Source organism: Tiliqua scincoides, chromosome 8 (assembly GCF_035046505.1).
Source record: "Tiliqua scincoides isolate rTilSci1 chromosome 8, rTilSci1.hap2, whole genome shotgun sequence".
In the NCBI taxonomy this organism is placed as follows: Eukaryota; Metazoa; Chordata; class Lepidosauria; order Squamata; family Scincidae; genus Tiliqua; species Tiliqua scincoides.
This window is the reverse complement of record NC_089828.1, coordinates 37,282,448-37,300,003: the sequence shown is the minus strand read 5'-3', so window position 1 is coordinate 37,300,003 and position 17,556 is coordinate 37,282,448. Positions and strand designations below refer to the sequence as shown.

At 43.0% G+C, this 17,556-nt stretch overlaps 1 protein-coding gene across 1 annotated transcript in view; it reads right to left on the bottom strand.

Moving 5' to 3' along the window:
• Window positions 1-7,261: 7,261 nt before the first annotated feature.
• Window positions 7,262-17,556, bottom strand: part of GNA11 (G protein subunit alpha 11) — a 33,930-nt gene continuing 23,635 nt past the window's right edge. Inside the window, exons 4-7 of the mRNA XM_066636629.1 lie at window positions 17,409-17,537; window positions 16,587-16,716; window positions 12,091-12,244; window positions 7,262-11,256 (exon numbers count right to left, since the gene is read on the bottom strand). Of these exons, the coding sequence (XP_066492726.1) occupies window positions 11,066-11,256; window positions 12,091-12,244; window positions 16,587-16,716; window positions 17,409-17,537 (604 nt within the window). The 3' untranslated portion in view covers window positions 7,262-11,065. The remainder of the gene's footprint in view (window positions 11,257-12,090; window positions 12,245-16,586; window positions 16,717-17,408; window positions 17,538-17,556) is intronic.

Here is a 17,556-nt window from a genome sequence, read left to right as displayed (position 1 = left end):
CCAAGTTGCATGAAGCTGTGGTTTCACTTTACTCTGCATTGGTCAACCCTCACCTGGAGTACTGTGTCCAATTCTGGGCACCTCACTTTAGGAAAGATGCACCCAAACTGGAGCAGGTTCAGAGGAGAGCAACAAGGGTGATCAGAGGGCTGGAGAACAAGCCCCATGAGGAAAGGTTGAGGGAACATGGTATGTTCATCCTAGAGAAGAGAAGGCTAAGAGGGTGTATGATAGCACTCTTCAAATAACTGAAAGGCTGTCAATGGAAGAAGGGACAAATTTGTTCTCAACTGCCTCGAAAGTAGAACTAGAACTGACGGGTACAAACTGCAAGAGAAAAAATTCTGATTGGATATCAGGGGAAAATTCCTGACAGTGGCGGTTCGGCAGTGGAACAGATTGCTGAGGGAGGTGGTGGATTCTTCCTCACTGGAAATTTTCAAGCAGAGGCTCAACAAGTACCTGCTCAAGATGTTCTGGGAGGATTTCCTGCTACAGGCAAGATTCTATAATCTTGTCTGACACTGAGAAACAGGAACCTAAAAATAGGAAGAGCAAGCAAGGGAGGCAGAGAACCGAAGGAAAAAGTGGGTGGGATAGTTGAAAAAAGGATAAGTCAAGATGATGTTATTGAAGAACTTCTAATAAGGCCTAAAGAACAGTGGTGTGTTTTAGCCACTGATGGGTTAAGCAAGTGAGCAGAAGAGAGAGTGGGGGCAGCAGGTGAGGGCGGAGAGACAGACTAAGGGCACAATCCTAACCAACTTTCCAGCACTGAGGTAATCTGATGTAAGAGAACAAACATCCCCTTGCTTTGAGGAGGCCTCTGTGACTGCCACCCAACTGCAAGATGCAGCACATGCCCCATTGGCGCAGCTGTGTCGTTGCTGGAAAGTTAGTTAGGATTTGGGCCTAAGAGAGCTACCAGCTTGTGCTAATCACAAATCATTTGTAAGCCTCTAAGCAGAAGTTATCTCAGTACTAAGATTTTCTGTGCCAGGTAGATATCCAGGGGACTACTCTTGTTTCACTGACCCAACAGTGCTTCTTTGGCACCCCTGAATGTCAGACATGCACCACTGGTCCACTTGAGCAAGTGCAGGGAGACAAGCTATTTCCTCAGAAGGAAAGGATTAAACATGTAGGCTCTGGAGCTGCCAGAAAACTGACAGATCCATCTCTATAGCCTGGGTAATGAGGGTCCAGTCATGCCCTAGAAAAATGGGGACCAACCAGTGCCTACAGACAAAGAAAAATATGATTTCCAAAGGAGCAGAAAGAAAAGTAGCGAATCCCATTGCTCAAGCTCTTTGTGTTCAAAACAGACTGTTCACTTGGCACCCCAGTTGTTTATAAAAAGCATCAATGTTTAGAGAGCTTGCATTCTTAGTTGACAGCACAAAGGGGAGAAAGGAAGAGCGAGGAAATCCAGATCTACACCATCCGTCACTCTTTGAAAGTACTAGAATTCGGGAGAATGGAACAGCCAGAAAATTCGGCATTGGGCCACCCATGTTTTTGTCTTTAATGCAGTACTTGGGAAGCTCATGCTGAGCTGTGCTTAGAATTGTGTGTTGTGTGAAAGTAATGCTTCCCTTTGTCCACTCTGAGGTTATCTCCACGTTAATTTCAGCGATCCTTGATTCTAGTGCATGTGAGAAAACTCCATACACTGTTGCCATATTATTCAGTGTCACAAACCCCATCATATCAACATTTCACTTCAGAATGAAATATCACCAAGTCTTCAACCATTACAGATCCAAGATCACCCTTTAGCACCATGAGACCCACTTCCCATTTTTTACCATGTATGTCCATGTTCAGTTGTCTCCTCTCATAAAAAAAAAAGCAAAAGCCTTACATTAAGGATACATCCTCCTTGCTGAAGATGAGTGGTCTACATGATTGTACATGGATATTTTTAACTCTGTACCTAGGGAATCACCTAGAGTTAATCAGCAGCTTTGCTAATATAAAGCAGGGGTGGCCCATTCATAAGACAAAGTGGTCACCTCAGGTAGCAGATTAGATTGGGGTTCCCATCTCCTTTCTCTGCTGCTCCTCTTTCTACTCCCTGAACTGGAAAAGGAAGAGGGGGACAGAGAGGAAAAGGAAATGTGGAAAGGTTGGAGAGTGCTGAGCTACAGCACTGGAGAGTAAGGGGGTACATCATCTGGTAAACGGAGACAGCATTTGGCATGTTGTCTCAGGCATCAGGTCTTGAGTTGGCCCTGGTAAAAAGTCCACCATGTTATTTCTGTTCTTTACCTTACAAGGGGCCCATGTGTTTTAATTCTGGAGATAGAACTGAGCAGCTGCTCAATGTTATAATTTTCTAAAAATGAGGGAACTGCCCTTATTGCTGCTTTCTCTTGGTAGCAGTGACTGCATCCTGAACTACTGCCTGGCACCTAGGGAGGCAAATTAGCTCAAGTCTGTGTAACTCCATCTTAATTCTGTTTATAAAATAGCAGACTTTGGGGCTCATACACCCTGTACAACTACCTCTCTCCACCCCCTCATCTTTTTCTTTGCTTAATATTTAACCTAATGGAGAGTTATACAGGACTCAAAAACTTGCTGTTCACAACCTTATGGCATTTTGGCTTCTCTTCTCAAAGGTCTTACAAGTTTGTTTTGGCACCACAATGGATTTAAAGGCAATTTCCTATACATTTCATCTCCATGGTTAATCACAGCATGGTAGAATTCTTGTGTATCTTTTATTGTTATTGAGGGGTTTGATGTTTCGAACTATGTTAGCTGCCATGTTTAACCAAGAACGGAGCATATGCTTTCAAGAATAAACTCTATTTGTAGCCTACAGTTCATTCTGATGAATGCACGGCAATGTTGATAGGACATATCCACGCATCCACCCTATGAAAATGCAGTTAGGTCCAGAACAGTCTCCCTGTAAGCTTTATAAGCTAAGTAAGAATTTGAAGTCAGATTTCTGTGCTCCATGTTCAGCACTGCCCACTCCAGTGACTGCCTAAACATTATTTCCAGGAATGGTTTGTTGCTTTTCATCTTTTTAAAACTTACTACCAAGTTTTGGATGCAACCTGGCTAGTACAGGCTGCTATCTCATGACTTAGGAGTGACACCCCTAATATACTGTAGATACTTGCCTATAGTAGTAAAATTTTTGCCAAGTAATCAAGCTCCAATTATCACTTTGCCTTATCTCTGGGTCAATCAGAGGGCAGAGCTTTTCAACTCTGATGCAGAGATTAGTTTCTATAATAACTTCGATGGGAAATTCCAGCCAAAGTTAACCTTTTATTCTCCCGTTCCATTTTGCAAATGCTGTTGCAGCCTGGTTCTGTTTTGCAAAGGTTTGCATTTGGCAGAGGTCTGTTTTTTTTCAACACCACAATGGGATCCTCCTTTCCATTTGAAGCAAAGTCCCAGGCTACAATTCAATGCACCGTTACTTAAAAATAACACCCGTGGAAACCAGTGGGTCTACTTCTGAGTAAAAAGGATTGCAACTATATGTAGCTATATCTCTCTGCTGTCAATTGAATTGCACACTCTCAGTTATGTGTTATGGGTTGTATGTAGAGCTTCTGGCTTAACACACCAGACACCTTAAAGGTGAATTTGATTCATGGATCTCCTGCAGTGGTTCCCAACCTTTTTCACTTGCATATCCCTTGGCAGCCCATTTCCATAAATTGTACCCTTCATATTAGCAAAATGTTTATAATTGTATTATTAAGTCCTCATCTCCTCTCTATGAAAGCCCAGACCATGTATTTATCACAGTGTTTTCTCTTTACATCTGTTTGCCTTTGCACTGTTTTGCACCAGAAGTGTGCTGAGAAATTCTGGGTGACTGATCACTTTCCTTATTATGTTTCAGCTTTTTTACTGTGCTGGTTTTCAATCACTGGTTCATAGATGAATTGATGACCAAAAACTAGCTATTGGTGGGGCTTTCACAGCCAACTAGCTACCTTCCTTCTTGGCTTGCTGGCCCTGCAAAGCATTCTGGAGCACGACCTGCCTTTTTCTGCCATTCTTTTTCAAGTACCCCTAAAGGCCCTGTTGAGTGCCCCTGGGAGTACATGAATCCCAGGCTGGGAACCACTGTTCTACTGCTATGTTGTTTACAGTGCACGGATAGTGTTTACAAAAAGGTGATGAAGACCAGAGTTTAAAAAGAATAAAAATGTATCTTATCTTTTACTATGTTTTTAATAAATTAAGAGACTGTACAGTTCTAAGGTGCAGTGGTAGGTTATTTTTCAGGATCTGGCCTCGGGTAAAATCAGTCAAAACTAGTTAGACACCCCCCCTAAGTTTAACCCGACTTATCCAAGGGTCATAGAAAATTCCATGATTTTTTTTCTCAAAACCTGCCCTCGACTTATCTGTAAGATCGACTTATGGCCGGGTGTCTGCGGTGGCTTCTTTCCTCGCATTCCCACAGCTGCACAGTTCAGTGGCAAGATTTGCTTATCATTTTTTGCTTATGCCTAGCTGGGGGCACAGAAGATGACTGACAGTGGTTCTTAGGGTGCAATACCCTTCCAAACACCTAGAATGGTTGAGTCATGTTATATTCAAATGTACAATTTGTATACAGGTGGTTGCTCACTTAAGAAAAGAGTTTGTAAGGGTTTTGGTATGCTGCCACCTGGAAAAGTGTGCCCACTATAAAAACTCCCTTTTGAGAAGGTAAAGGTGAGAAAAGATACTGTAGTTTCTCCTAAGAAAAGTTTTTGCCAGTGAAGTAAGATTGTCACTGGCATTCCATAAAAGTAAAATTTGATTTGTTTGAAGGTTCTCAGTGGGACAGAGTATTTTGGGGTGAAACAGTTTTGCTAAAACCAGCAAGATTGGAAGGGTTATTGGAAACTGGAAATCTATGCAGCTATAGCAGAGAATCTGCCTCGTAAGTGAATTTTTTTAAAAAGTATTTTCAAGAATACCTCTTTCAAGCCATTTCTGCCCAACATTGCAACATATGCAACTGGGATAAAATGTGTACACCTGTGGGCTGGACAGAAATGGGTTAAATTAATCTAGATCCTAGTTTCTAAAACTCAGTCACCAGGTAGAGGTAATAACTGGAAAAAAACAGGGAACAAGAGGACATCAATGGATGAGGGCCAATGCTTGCCTACTCCAAAATAGTCAAGAATGCCGAGTCAGGTTCTACAATTGCCATCACTGTACCTATTCCCCATACAAGTAAGAAGAGCACTATTTGTGGAATACAATTGTGGCTGCAGCTAATGTTTCCCTTTAAAGACCTGCTATGCTAGATCCTGTTCCAGCCAATTCAAGTTTTAGACCTTTAGAGCTAGTAATGCTAGAAAAGTGCGCCACACAGAATTTAAGCAGCATTAATGCCTTTGATGTATCAAAATAGATGCTTTTTACTGACATCTAGTGGATAAACGGAAATCATGCCGTTAAAAGGATATAACATGCCTAGACAGGGGTGCTGGATCCTCAGATTTATGGTTCTTTTTTAAACTAATTAGAACTAGGTGCTATCAAGTTGAACCAGGCTTTTCAGGGCAAACCCAGAAATTAAGGAAAACCAATTCTTAGTTAATAGACCTACTAATCAAATATGCCAGCAGAATTGTGGCTGTTTTGGTTTTGTTTAATCTTTGAACAACAGTGTTATGTTTAGTATATGTTCAGCAGATATTACAGTTTGCATGTTAAGTTCTATTAACAATAAATCAAGACTCTTTACTCGTTAGTATTTATGTAGTTTTTTCTATCCACATTTCTTATATACATATTCACCATACACTATAACAAAAATAAACTTTAGCATATGCATGATCAATGTTTTCAGAATCAACTGAACTTGCTGTCCTCCCACCTTAATCTACTCCTGTTTCCCTCCTAAGCACTATTCATTTCAGGAACCAAACACTGAGGGGTGGAGGAAGAGAGCACTTCTCTGTTTCTGTTTGTCAGCACAATTTGACGTCATCCTGAGATCTACCAATAGATTCTTGTCCACCTTCTGCCTACTGCAGCAATCTAGGCAATCAAGGACAAGTTCGGAACCAAGGCCAGGTTAAACCAACACATGGAGACCTTCTGCAAATAAAAGGTTTCAGGAAGAGGTAAAACTCAATTGGTTGAGGAGGAACAGATGCCCCACATCGTGTTACCTCATGAATGCAAGTATTTGCTCCTCTTTATGTCACACTAAGCTGGCAGATTTGAAAATATGGATCCTGAAGGAAGAGATCCTGAGCTTTTAATTGCTTATCTATGTACTGTACTGTACTTCCTTCATTCCCACAGTTCAAATTAGAATGGGTCGGCTTCTCCATGAAAGCAAATCCCCTCCTGACGCTTCTACAAACGCATATATTTTGCTGCTATCTTGATTAGGCCAGAAGACAAATCACCACCATTCTGCCAATCTATCCTTGCCACACTGGGAGCAGTACAGCTGTCAGCTGATGTTCATATAGGATTCTGAGACTGAATAGGGCAGTTGTACCTTTGCACCAAGGACAAGCTAGCAAAAATTAATTTCATCCTTTCTCAAATCAATCTATGCATAGGAACAATTTTAAAACAATTTTAAAAGATCTTAACTAACCTGTATTATTAAATACCTTTTTACTTAACCACTTTTTACTTTAACCATGAATATAAGACATTTCTCATTTCGGAGAAAAATCTTCCTATCTTCGTTTAAACTTATGAAAAAACTTCTCTTTATACAGTAGACTAGTAAAAAGACTTGACAGCCCAATCCTATCCCCGCTTACCTGGGAGTAAGCCTCATTGACTCTAATGGGACTTACTTCTGAGTAGGCAGGCATAGGATTGGGTTGTCACTCACCTATGGCAAGTAATCATTAGCGCTAAGCAACCAGCTTGGGATATTTTCCTATACAGGAGTGTTAAATGCTTTTATCTCAGGCGATGCAATGAACTCACTTTTCTAGTCTGGCTACCCATATGTACCACCTGATTAACATATAAGACTGCCTTCTACAGTCTGCACTTTGGTTCATCTGGTGCAGTATTGTTCACTCTGTCTGACGATGACTCGGGGCCAAAGAGCAATTTTCCATCACCTACAACTAGAATCTTTTTAAGCATGAGGCAAGCAGGTGCTCTACCCGACTTATGGTCCCTCCCAATAACCCGTGAACTTCTTTTCAGAGCGAATTGTCAGTTGAATTGTCACTCCCTTCAGGGACTATGTCATGATTAGTAACTTAGATTCTACTTGTTAACAGAGCAAGTAGGCAAAATATAGTTTTTTTAAGGAACAAATTTTATTCCAATTTCCAATTTCAAACAATTTATTTCAGGAGAAAGATATGAAAATCAGTTTCCATCAGGTACTTCTAACCATGAGGGTCAGCACCCAGCAGACGAGAGAACTAAAGTGTTCCGAGAACCCCCATTTCTGCCTCATGGACTGGAGAGAGACAACATGGGCAAAACTCAATCCCGGGCCACATCATTCAAAATCCCTCCCCCTTCCCACTCCTTGCCCTCCCCCCACCCACACGCATAACACCACATGCAATTTCAAAATGACAAAAAGGTTTAAAAACAGCATTTTTATATAGTAGTTTTCCTTCTTTCTTTAAATAGGATAATGTTTAAATGTTTTTTAAATCAGGATCTCTTATAATATACAAGTATAACCAAATAATCTTCCACCACACTGGTACTTGTAAAAGAGTGTCTCTGGCACTAAAGAAAGAACGGGGCGTTGGCACAAACCATAACGCTTAAAGAAAAAAGACACGCGCGCGCACACACGCACACACACACGCACACATACACAGAGTACTGAGTTACAGACTTTAACCTCTGTTGGACTCAAACAACCTTCTTTTTTCTGTGAAGCACAATACAGTTAATGGCCAGCACACGCCCAAAAAGCACATTTTAAAAATAGTCATAAAATGTGTGGAATAAACCCTCAAACAACTGAAGGCAACTGACAGACTGAAGAATTAGATTCTAGGGAAAGGGAAGACATGGCTGAATTGGGGAGGGGCAGTTCGCTGTACAGCCAATCATGTTGAAGTTATACAAGGAAATGGAATGATGCATTTACAATCCTCTTCCTGCATACAATAAAAGATGAACACGAAGAACAGAAGAGCAGGTTGCTAAGTCTTCAGCAGGACTTTTTCCTTTTTAAAGTGCACTGTGAACAGAACTTGGTCAACAGAGTGTTCCTTCATCTCTGGTTCCTCCACACATGTGCATAATCTCAAAATTCTGCATCCTTGTTTCTGGCACATCCAAAACCTTGACTGGCTCTTATCAGCACGAACAGGAAAAGGGCAGCCTAGGTGGGTTTGGCACATTCACTTTGGACAAACAGATTTTGGGGGGATAGTGGAGAGGGCTCCCACTGGAAAAGCTGGTCCACATAAGGCGGCTTCACATGAAGACAGCAGAGGTTGCTGGAAAGTGCTCACCAGACTAGCATCTTCTCCATAACATCTGTTAAGTGCCATTCACTAATTCCCCACTGCCCCCCCTTCCCAATACCACCCATGGCACTAATAGTTACTCATTGCATGACCGACAACCAGTTCAGCAAATAAGGCAGATGAACAGATTCAAAATGCCAAGCCGATTTGGGTACGGAGGCCTCCCAAACCTAAGAAATAATCCAAGGGATACCAAAGAAGTTGGCATTCTAGCTTCTAAATCTCATAGCTACAGGTCCAATGCCTGCAGTGGACACTGCAGCTAGAAGTTGAGGCGGGACTCGCATTATAAGGTACTCCAGGCATTGAGAGGAAATCATGGCACATTATGAAAACAAATTATCTTGCAGAACAGAACAAGTTTCATTTGGCAAGGACATAAAATTGATACAAAGCCATCTTGTCCTCAGCAGGATGCCTCCTTCCTCATCATCCTGCAAAACACCTAGACATAAATCAGGAATGTTGGTTATCCTACAAGAGAAACAACTGCCCCATCCCTCACTACCATTAACCCTATAGGACTCCTTGTGTGGACCTTTCCTCCTTGCTGGACTCCCAGTTTAAAAAACCAAAACACACACAGACAAAAACCTTGTCACTCACATGTTGCTCAATGTGCAATGGTACCCAGGAATCCCTTTGAAATGTGGCACTATGCACTTGCTTTCTTCTTTAGTGTTCTGTGACATGGAACAGTTCCAGAAAAATCAGAGGCAGCACCCTCATCCAATCCCACCCCACCTGGAATGCTGCAGTTTCCATGTGCAGTCAAGATTTCTTTTAGTGTTAAAAAAACCAAGACACACCCACAAAAAGAAAATCCTGTTATGTCTTGTGCAAGGAAGTTCACTTAGTGTTTTGTGAAAGAGAAAAAAACATGATTTGACACTCCCTTCTCCAGCACACACAGAGGCAGTTAGCCTTTAAAAATATACACAAGTCTCCAGCTGTAGTAGCATCTGAGAAGTTGGTTGTTAGCGGTCCTGGAGTCACATTAGTGTTGCCTGTACTTCCTGTGAATACTTCAGGTTAAAGAGCTCACCTTTCTCTCCTGCACTTCTGGCTTCATCCTGCAGCAATAACTCTTCTGGATATATCAGCAAGAGGTTTTTTTTTGTTTTTTTTTGGCAACAACTCCTACTTTGGCTTCAAGATGGTTTTGCAGGAATATGTTTGGCACCAAGAATCCAGAACCTTCAATCCTGCACACTTTCAAGATAAACACTAGTTCAGCTGCTTCCTCCACTCCAACACACATTCCCAGGTTCTAGCTTCGGCCTGTTGAACATCACTCTCTCATGAATGTGCGCTGTGGGCCCCAGAGTAAATACTCGTGCAAATGCTTCTGGTAGAAGATAGCCTTCCGAAGTTTCGAGGGGGGAGGGAAGAAAAATAGCAGCTGTTGTTCACACAAAATGCCCCCCCGTTCAGCTGCTAAGAGTCCAACAGATTTTGACCCCTTCCTAAAAGTTTTTCAAAAGGCGCAGTCTGAAGCCTCTGTGCACCCAGATCCTCCCCCCCCTTTGCTCCAATCTTAAGAACTGCCGTAAGTGGGAGTTCTTACAAACCCAAATGGTCATTGGCAGAACATGTACACAAATTTTAAAAAGTTGTAGGAGAATTAGCTGGAACTTCATATCTTTCTTTCAATCCAAAATCTGCTACAGAATTTGGGCTTCACCACCTAAGTGTAATCATTCCCCAGTTCATGATGCCTTCATAGATCACACTGGGTGAGGATTCTCTTGAAAGGGAGCTTACTTGTTACAACTAAAAAGACCAAACACAATCAGGCACTTCCTCCAGGCTCATTAGCTATTGCTTGGTTTGTAGTTAATGAACAAAAAATACAGCATATGTAGCAAACTATGTATAGAACAATAATTTAAAAAAAAAAATCACAGTCTCCATATGACTTTCATAATTGATAAAGAAAAAAGAACCTAGACTAAAATGGTACAAAGAATGGGGGAAAAAAGATGGCTTGTTTTGCACTATTCTTAGAGAGCACTTTTTCCTCCAAGATGTTGTCCTGGACTGTGTCCTTTTGTGAGAGGGTGCGCCAGGGGCAGAGGGGAGCACATTACACCAGAGGAATCCTATGGCACAGAGTGAAGAAACTAGTAGCACTCCACACTCCCATAGTCAAGTGAGTTCATTATCTGAGCTGGTAAAGAATGGGATTTCTCTGAAACAGAAAGGAAAAGTAAGAATTGGCTAATGCAACATGAAAGAGTCCAAGAGGGAGCCGCCTTGACTGCTGGCAAAATAGCAGGAAATCAACAAGGTGCCAAAGAGAGAGTTAAACATGTCCCCGGTTGTTTTGAAACTGTGAAATAAAAGCAAATTTGTTTTTTAAAAATCAGCTATTCTGTGGGGCAGACATGAAACTCCAAGGTAACAGTGAGCAAAAAAAACTTGCCACTCCACAGATCAGACAATTTGCAATCATTACATCATTAAAAGTTAAGATTGTTTTTTCCTGTACAATTTTTTTTTTAAATTCATGGGGTTCTCTCGTCTTACTTTCTTCACGACAAAAGGTCTCCCGAGGAGATTTGGGAAGGGGGACAGGGAAGAGGGCAGGCAAATCAAGGTCAGACTAGGTTATATTCCTTCAAGTTGAGCTGCAAGATGGTGTCCTTGACAGCAGCAAAGACAAACCGGATGTTTTCCGTATCTGTGGCACACGTGAAGTGAGAGTAGATAATTTTGTCGCTGTCAGGATTTAGATCCACAAACATCTTGAGGATGAACTCCCGGGCTGTCTGTGCGTCTCTCTGGGGGCCTGAAACAGACCAGGGGAGGGGGGAGGAGAGAGAAGAAGTCACACTTAGGTCATTCTGACCAGTAGAAAGGCAGCTGGCTGTTAAGTGGAAGGAGAAAAAGCATGGTTTCACTGTCAAATTAGCTCACTTGAACCAACTTACACACAGTTATAGTTCATGGGGGGGGGGGTAGACAAACCCCTCCCCATTATGAAGAGAATTTGTGCTGGTGGTAACAATCAGCTGGGGGGGAGCCTGGGAAGTCAGAAACGCTTCCAATGACCACTGAATGAGCTACTCTGAAGGGTTTGCTTCCACTGGGCTGCAGCAGAGAGAGAAAGACAGTACAGTCCACCCTGCCGCCTCCTCTCCTAGAACTCAGCAGCAATTCCAACTGGTCATTATGTAACTTTAAAGTATTGGTACCAGAACTTGCTTCGTTTCCCCCTTCCTTCCCCATCCCTTCTGCAGTTTGGCTACTGGATTGTTAAGCTGCTGAGCAGAGCTTGTGTTTTTTAAAATCAGCGTACAGTAAGTGTTCAGGTGCTTTATATATAGAATAAAATGAATAAATAGCTTTCCACAGCCTACCTACCCACTCATGACTGGCCTTCTGTCTGCCAGTTCTGACTACTCATCATAGTGGGAAGGGACAAATCTCAGAAGCCAGCAGTATCAATCACATTTCCTACTGCCTCTCTGGCATAGCAGGAAAAGCAAAACTATCCAGCCTTGAGCTGTTGGTTGTGGAAACAGCAAATAATGCTGTGCAGTCCAGTCCATTAACTGCCTCAATGCTGCTTAGAGAGGATCAGAAAGTTTTTTTAAAATTTATTAAAAAACCAGTTTCTTACCATCAAACTCTGGAAAATAATCCACAAGGTGAGAGTACATTATCTTGTCTTCCAACAGGTCTTTCTTGTTGAGAAAAAGGATGACAGAGGAGTTCTGAAACCAGGGGTAGGTGATTATGGTCCGAAAAAGGGCTTTGCTCTCTTCCATCCGGTTCTGTCAGAAGAAACAGGGTTGCTAGACCTCATGGATATGACAGGTAAGGAGAAAATACATGGAAGATGGAAGAAGTGGGCAAGGCAGCAATAATTTTTGGGGGGATAGATCAGCATCTATATGGACTTCAAGTATTTTGGTAAGCTAGGACCGCATACGCTGGATATCAGTACCAGGGGACAAGACGAACATTCATTATGATTTCTGGCAAGGTCTGAATGCTTAGAGATGAAAGATAAGGGATAACGGTAAGAATACAACTGTCTTCTTATACAGATTAGGCATCCCTTATCTGAAGCACTTGGGACCAGAAGTGTGCCTTTGATGCATCAAAGGAAGCCAAGGGGCTGTGAATGGTTGGCCTCAAATTTCTCCAGAAAATATATAGAGTTGCTTTTGGTGTTGTGTGAAACTGGCAATTAAGGGAGAAACAAGCCCTCCTTCCCTTTTGCTTGAGTCTAGGGGATCTTGTTGGCAGGTGAACTGCAATCTTGATCTCTTGTAGGGGAGCTGATTATTGATCTCTCTCTCTCTCTCTCTCTCTCTCTCACTCCCCCTTGCTCTTCTTGGCCAGTTATGCAGACTCCCTATCACTGCTGCTGTGGCTGCTGCCAGAGCCAAGTGATAGAGATGGGAGGCTGCCTTCCCCAGTACAGGTGGGAATTAGGGCAGACCTGTTAGCAAGATCAGTGCAGCCATGGATCACCTGGTCAGTACAGCTGCACCCAATGAGGGCAGAAAGGAAGCCAGAACAGCACTATGCAGTCATGCTGGAACAGGCCCTGTGGCCTTGCCCAGTGAGTGGAGGAGGCCCCTTCAATTTCAGCAGAAGTGTCCTAGTGCAGTAAATCCTTCCCCAGACACATTTTCTGCCCCAAAACGTGTCATGTTGAGTGTCTATTGACACAAAAAAAAGTTGCAGTTTTCGGAATACTTTGGCTTTTAGAATTCTGGATGAGGGGTGCCCAACCTGTACTACATTTTTGGCCTCAAACTCTGTCATATCTCAGTTTCTACAACTGTACTGCATATTCACTTGATACCAATAATAGAGAAGGCAGGGAGTTATCCACCCCGTATCCTCATCTACCAATAGTTTTAATTTTCTCAAAATCCCATTTTCCAACCAAAATCAAAAATTCATACAGTTGTAAAATATGTATTGTATCAAGCACAGATTTTTAGTGAGTAGAGGGACAAAAGGCCATTGGTGCAATGCTTTAGAGCAGGGGTGGGCAAAAGATAGATTATTGGATGATTGGCAATAGATCAACATGTTGTTTTTTTTAAACTGAGCCGTTTTAACAATGACAACACCAAAAAAGCTTTTAAAAAACTTACTTAAGACCAAAAATCTAATTTTTCAGCACTGGTGCAGCTGCAATGCAGCTCCAAGGTAAGGGATCCTTACCTTGAGGAGTCCTCTCACTGCGATCTCACCACAGGATACAGTGCATACCCTGTTGGCACTGCTGCAGTGGCACTGGAAAACTGTATAGGACTGGGCCATTAACCTGCTAGAATCTCTTATCTGTAGTAACTTAGATATGTTACTCACACAGTAGGTGACTGGCTTTAAACCATTGTGCATCTGACCACCCCTCCAATATTTTACACCAGATTTATTTGATGAACCTCAGAATTTGATTAAAAGACAAGTAGATCCTGCAATCCTAAAGTTCGCCCACATGTGTTTTTTAAAATATGAGAAGTGTGGATTGACTGGTGTTTTGCTCCCTTAAACCCCAGGCTAGATCTGGCAGTTGAGGAGTGCTGAGGGACCTCCAAGTGGTTATTCATACACAACTTTTCAACCAACAACTTCTCAAAGAGGTTTATACAGCAGAAGAAGATGGGTCTCTGTTCTAAAGGGCTCACATGCCAAAAAGAAACAAAGGACATACCATAGAACAAGCTCTGAGAGGGGCATTGTGCTAAACAGGGACAGCTGCTCTCACCCTGTTAAGCACAGAAGCAGAGCCACTTGAGAAGTGCTCCTTTGCCCAGTCTGCAGGGAAAGATCCTTTCGTCCTGCCTCTAACAGCTCACAGGCAAGTCTGGAGACTACTGGAAAAGGAAAGAACCCACTAACAGCCCAATCCTGAGCTGTCCAGTGCACAGGGTTGCAGCAGAGCTGAAAATGACTGCTGCAGCATCCTGAGTACGAATTGGGCAGTGCCAGTGGCTCCTCGTGAGAAGGGGACTTTTGTCCTCTTCCCCTGGGTAAGGCGTGTAGCCCTGCAATGGGGCTACTTGATTCTATGGTGGCCCAAGGGTCGGCGCAGAATCAAGAGCCTCTGTGACGGGCCATTGACCCAATGCAAAGGCTCAGGATCTCGTGAAGCAAAGCTCCACCAGTTCTGCCACCCTCCTGCCCCACTCCCTCCCTTCCCTGGGACGCCTCCTCCCTGCCTCCTGGCCATCTACATAACCGCCAAGTGGCGGAGCACCAGTGCTCCTCCGGTGCAAGTCCAGTGCGGGCCAGCGCTAAGCTAGCGCTGGTGCTAGGCCTCGTAAATGTGCTTTACGGTACTGTTTAGGATTGGGCCCTAAGGCTACAGGATGTAGAAAAAAAGTGATTCACTCTGCATAATGTGCTATAGCACCACTTCTTTAGCTTCAATGGGTGATAGGTTAGCAGAGTATGGTTTTGTGGCACAGCAACAACTGGACCAGATTGTGCCAAACACTGGGGTATGTTTAAGGAGCTGTCTCTAATTTTCCATTCTCCTTAAGCAGAAAACCTTTCTCCAGCAGCAGTCAAGTCTCACTAATTTCCAAGGTCTCACTTAGCAGAGAAGTTCAAAAACCAAAAAGTTTGCCAGGATCCATTACGAAAACTCTGTGTATAACCGGCATAACTTCAAGTTTACAGACATTATCCTCTATTCCAATTTTGTTCTACCTTTTCAGTAAAGGTGTCTTGAACGGAAACTCAATAGGACACCCAAAATAGGGCTGTGCAGTCAGTCCCCAAATCTTTGACTCCACCCAAAATTGCTTCCAACTCTGACTCCACAGCCCTGACCCAAACTACTGACATCAGGGAGAAAAGCAGAAGGATGACTCAAACAATGCCTAACGATGTTATGAGTGAGTATACAGGAGCGGTTCCTTGCCTTTCTCATGGAGGCCGAGTGAGCAATGTAAGGCTCAGGGAAACAACCCTGGGTCCCATTGGATTGCAGAGACTCTTCAAGATTAGGAAAAGGCCTCCTGCATACTTTAGGTCCTGCATGATCTCAAACCTAATGTATGCACACAGTCTTTCCTTTAGGATACAATTGGTCACCATGGAGGCCCACTGGCCACCTCATGTTTTATACCTCACTCCTTTCCCCACACGAATGGGAACAAATTGCTCTTTGCAGCACAAAATATGTGGTTGCCATACAGACATCAGAGATCTGAAATGCCCTTTTGTTTCATACAGGGAAGGGAACCTGCCAGGTCAGAAATAGGCCAGCATCTCTATGCCATTTTCAGCCTAGAACACCACCTGCCAAAATAACAGCGCTTAAATGTGCAAAGCATCATTGCTTTTAGTGTTGGGGAACTGTAGCCATATTGTCGAGCACAGGAGAAGAGCTGGGCCCCACTTCAAAACAGCTGCTCAGTTTGGGATCTAGGCTAAAGACTATACCCAGGCTAAAGACATGAGCTAATGCTAACTTTAGTCAGAAACGGACAGCCCTCAGGATGATTCTCACCAAGGAGTGATTTCTAGCACGCTTGTTGCTAAGGCATGTTCCCCTTCCGTCTTTCTTGCTACTGTGAGGTATTTTCAAGCAGCCAGGAGGGGACATATACCAAAAAGGAGTACAAAGAAAAGAGAACATTGACTGGGAAGGAAGTGGAGACACATGTGCTAGCACGCCACCTCTAAAAAGGTGCTGGAGTTTCTTGACCCTTTTTCCTCCATATGATCTACCGTACTGCAAGTTCTACAAGTAGTTGGTAAAAGGCACTTCTTCAAGTGGGTGCTCCTCTTTTATTTAGCAGGGGGAGAGTAACTGGCCCTCCTCACCCCAGCAGTATCTTTTTTAATGGCTGTCTGCTGGTGTTTTGCATCTTTTAGATTGCGAGCCCTTTTGGGACAGGGAGCCATTAGTTATTTTATTTTTCTCTGTAAACCGCTTTGTGAACTTTCGTTGAAAAGCGGTATATAAATACTACTACTACTACTACTACTACTACTACTACTACTACTACTACTACTAATAATAATAATAATAATAATATTTGCACTCCCAATTCAACAAAAAGTCCTCTGCCACCTTGCTGCCATTTGAACTGCAGACATTCTAGTCAAGCATCCCCCAATGCTAGCAATCTTGCTTACCTCATTATCAGACTCCACCAGCACTTGGTCATATTCACTAAGGGCTACTAAAAACATGATGGAGGTTACGTTTTCAAAGCAATGTATCCATTTCCTCCGTTCTGACCTCTGACCCCCAACATCCACCATCCTGAAGGGACAAAAAAAAGACAGACCTGGACTATTCACATTCATTCAAGAACCTTTCAAGGCCACAAAAATGATACATGTGATCTCTCATGTTCTTTTTCTGGATGGGGGAAGGAAGAGGCCAAGAGCATATTTTTTAGAAAGGGGGCACAGTTTTAAAGTGTTTTGAAACAGACAACATCTGTTATGCTTAAAGATAAAGTTACCCTCCATTCACTCTTCAAATGTGTTATCAAGAACCGTTTGTGTAACTCACAGGAGAGTAAATACAAACTCCTTCTGTGAGACCAGAGGCGTTAGGGGTTACTGAAGTTGTACCAGAAGAGCCCATGCTGCAAAGAGGCCTCCAAGTCTATTTGAACAAAGTTTATTGCAGCCTGGATGCTCGCACAGCCCATAGAATACTGGCAGCCATGTGCCTGATTGTGCCCCACAATAGGAAAGCATTCTACTATGAAACCGTACCTAAAGAAGACCAGCAAAAGACATTTATCCCCTGCTTCCACTGGCAATGCAACCCTCCACTGAGGGACACACAAAACAGAAAGGAAGATCAATCAGCGTTACTTGTGTAACAACCAGACTCTCCTTGAGATGGGACAGACATTTATTAAAATTCTGTGTGAGTCACTTTGCACTTGAGAAAAGTGGTATGCAAATACATAGATGTGCTGTGGACATGATGGAAGTTACCTGAAGATAATGTTCTCTAGATCAAAAGGGTACTCAATGATCCCAGTTGTTGGAACTCTGACCCGCAGAACGTCTTGTTGGGTTGGGAGGTACCCTGGGGTGGCAATGCGGTCCACGTCAGTAAGGTAGCTGCAAGAAGGGGGGTGGG